This window comes from Dama dama, chromosome 15 (genome assembly GCF_033118175.1).
Source record: "Dama dama isolate Ldn47 chromosome 15, ASM3311817v1, whole genome shotgun sequence".
In the NCBI taxonomy this organism is placed as follows: Eukaryota; Metazoa; Chordata; class Mammalia; order Artiodactyla; family Cervidae; genus Dama; species Dama dama.
The window spans coordinates 58050910-58053418 of NC_083695.1; the positions used below are offsets into that span (position 1 = coordinate 58050910).

The following is a 2509-nucleotide window of genomic DNA, read 5'->3' on the forward strand; positions in this document are numbered from 1 at the left end:
TTTCCAGTTTAGGCTTCTGGCCAAGAACATTATGACAGTCTAGTATGGCGTTAGCATCATCTGGAGAGGGTCTAAGGCAGGGTTATTGAATTAGATTTAGCTGCTTGCTAGCAACACATTGCATTTCCCATCCCCAATGGAGGTGGACGTGGGAGGGGAGGGGGTGATGTCATGCTGGGAGGGTGGGAGTGGGTGAGGATGATAACTACCTCTCAGCTCCCTTCCAACTGCTTCTGATTCTTCCATTCCAGCTGAGCCAAGTCAGCCTAGCTAAACAGTTATGGAGGGCCTTCTGTATGCCAGGAACTGAGCTGGGATCATGACCATGAACAATGTAGACACCCACTCTGCCCTAACAGAATCTGGAGATGGTCGGTGGGAGGTGAGCACGACTTAGCAAAACCAGATGGTGACATCAGTCAGTACTTGGCTGTCCTCTTGGAATGTCAGTTTGGCACAAGAATTAGCCATGTAGTGAACAACAACAACAAAAAAATATAGCACTTTCTTGAGTGGTGTAAAATTTTTTTTTTTTTTGAGTGGTGTAAAATATTTTAATCCCCAGTTCCATGAAATGACTATTGGACGTATTTGAAATGGCCCAGAATTTGAAGTCTCAGCTGTCTTCACTTGAATGTTCCTTCATCCCCTCATTTGTTGGAGCTATTTCACCATAGCTACATGTTTATTGTATTTCCTGGGTGATACTGAGCCATTTTTTTCTTAATTTAATAGTAAAATCCGTATGCACTTCTCTTATTAGATTTATTAGAAATAATAGAATGTCTGACTTGCCCAGAATTTCATGATATGCAAACCTGCAGCTGTTTTCCAGTATCCTGTTTTGTTTACAGCTACTTACTCATGGTTGATGGAAACGCGATGGTGCCAATTTGTAACCCATGGCAGCCAGAGTAGTGCACCTTTTATTTTCTCATTAGCCCCTCTGCAATAATCATCATTTTCCATATTAGGTAGTATATTCATTGTTAGTATAAATCATATTCTTCTGAATTATCTCAGCACCAACATTGCCAAGTAGCTGGCTCTTTTCACACCTACCTTTTTTAAGCAAAATATTTGCTTATTTATTTGGCTGCACCAAGTATTTGTTCTTGCAGACTCCTAGTTTCGGCATGTGGGATCTAGTCCCCAGACCGGGATCGAACCCGGGCCCCCTTCACTGGAAGCACAGAGTCTTTAGCCACCGACCACCAGGGAAGTTTGACACCTACCTTTTATTTAAAGTTGACAATAGTTGTCTGACTAGTTGCCAGATGTTTCCTCCACTTTTTTCAGCTATTTTATGACTTAGTGGAAAAAAAATTACGGATTATGTGATGATGTTGGACAAGTCATTAACTTCTCTGGGCCTACTATTTTGTCTGTAAAACTGAAGGATTTAATTAGGTTAGAGGTTAAATTACTGGACGGTAGGCAAATTTAGCTCTCAGATGGCTTGAAATGGCCTTTGAAACATTTAGATTAATTCACTGACAGCTGTCTAAAATTGGGAGACCTCCTATAAAACTCCAGATTTCTAGCTTCTGTTTGAAAGATCAACATCTGAATTCCCGTCTTTCCTCCGCTGCCGCTAAGGTGCTCGGTTCTTCCGAGGAAGCTAAGGCCGTTTTGGGGTGAGGCCCTCACTTCATCCGGCGACTAGCACCGCACCCGGCAGCCCCCACCTAGCACTCGCCTGCACCATGGCCTCCGTCTCGGAGCTCGCTTGCATCTACTCTGCCCTCATTCTGCACGACGATGAAGTGACGGTCACGGAGGATAAGATCAATGCCCTCATTAAAGCAGCCGGTGTAAATGTTGAGCCTTTCTGGCCAGGTTTGTTTGCAAAGGCTTTGGCCAATGTCAACATCGGGAGCCTCATCTGCAACGTGGGGGCTGGTGGACCTGCCCCAGCAGCTGGTGCTGCACCAGCAGGAGGTCCTGCTCCAGCCACCGCTGCTGCCCCAGCTGAGGAGAAGAAAGTAGAAGCAAAGAAAGAAGAATCTGAAGAGTCTGATGATGACATGGGCTTTGGTCTTTTTGACTAAACCTCTTTAGTAACACATTCAATAAAAAGCTGAGCTATTAAAAAAAAAAAAAAAAAAAAAAAACCATCTGAATTCCCTTGAAATGTCTGGCTCCAGAGACTCCCTGCCTCTGTCTCAGATCCTCACATTCACTAATGACTGGGGGGAAGACACTGCTAGTCCCTTGCATTTCTTTTCTGATGGCACCTGAAGATGATTACGCCCCATGCCCTGTTCCTGCTGAAATCTCGCAAGATTTAGAAGAACCAGGCTCAGAAAGGGAAGCTCTCTTGATGGTCTAGAAAATTCCTTGAGGAAAGAGAAAGAAACAGAGACCTCACCTCTACGATAGCCTTTGGCCACTGTTCCTATTGTGATCTTGCATTGCTCAATATTTATCATGGCTCTGGTTGAATGCATTTGTTTAAAAAAATTTTGGGGGTGGGGGGAGGTAGGGTGGAAAAACTGCTGCCAATGCA

General features: G+C 44.2%; 1 protein-coding gene across 1 annotated transcript; it reads left to right on the forward strand.

Moving 5' to 3' along the window:
• Positions 1–1583: 1583 nt before the first annotated feature.
• LOC133070704 (large ribosomal subunit protein P1) lies at positions 1584–2077 on the forward strand. Its single transcript, XM_061163098.1, has one exon. It carries the CDS (start codon positions 1707–1709, stop codon positions 2049–2051), a length of 345 nt encoding a protein of 114 aa, XP_061019081.1. The 5' UTR covers positions 1584–1706; the 3' UTR covers positions 2052–2077.
• Positions 2078–2509: the final 432 nt, after the last annotated feature.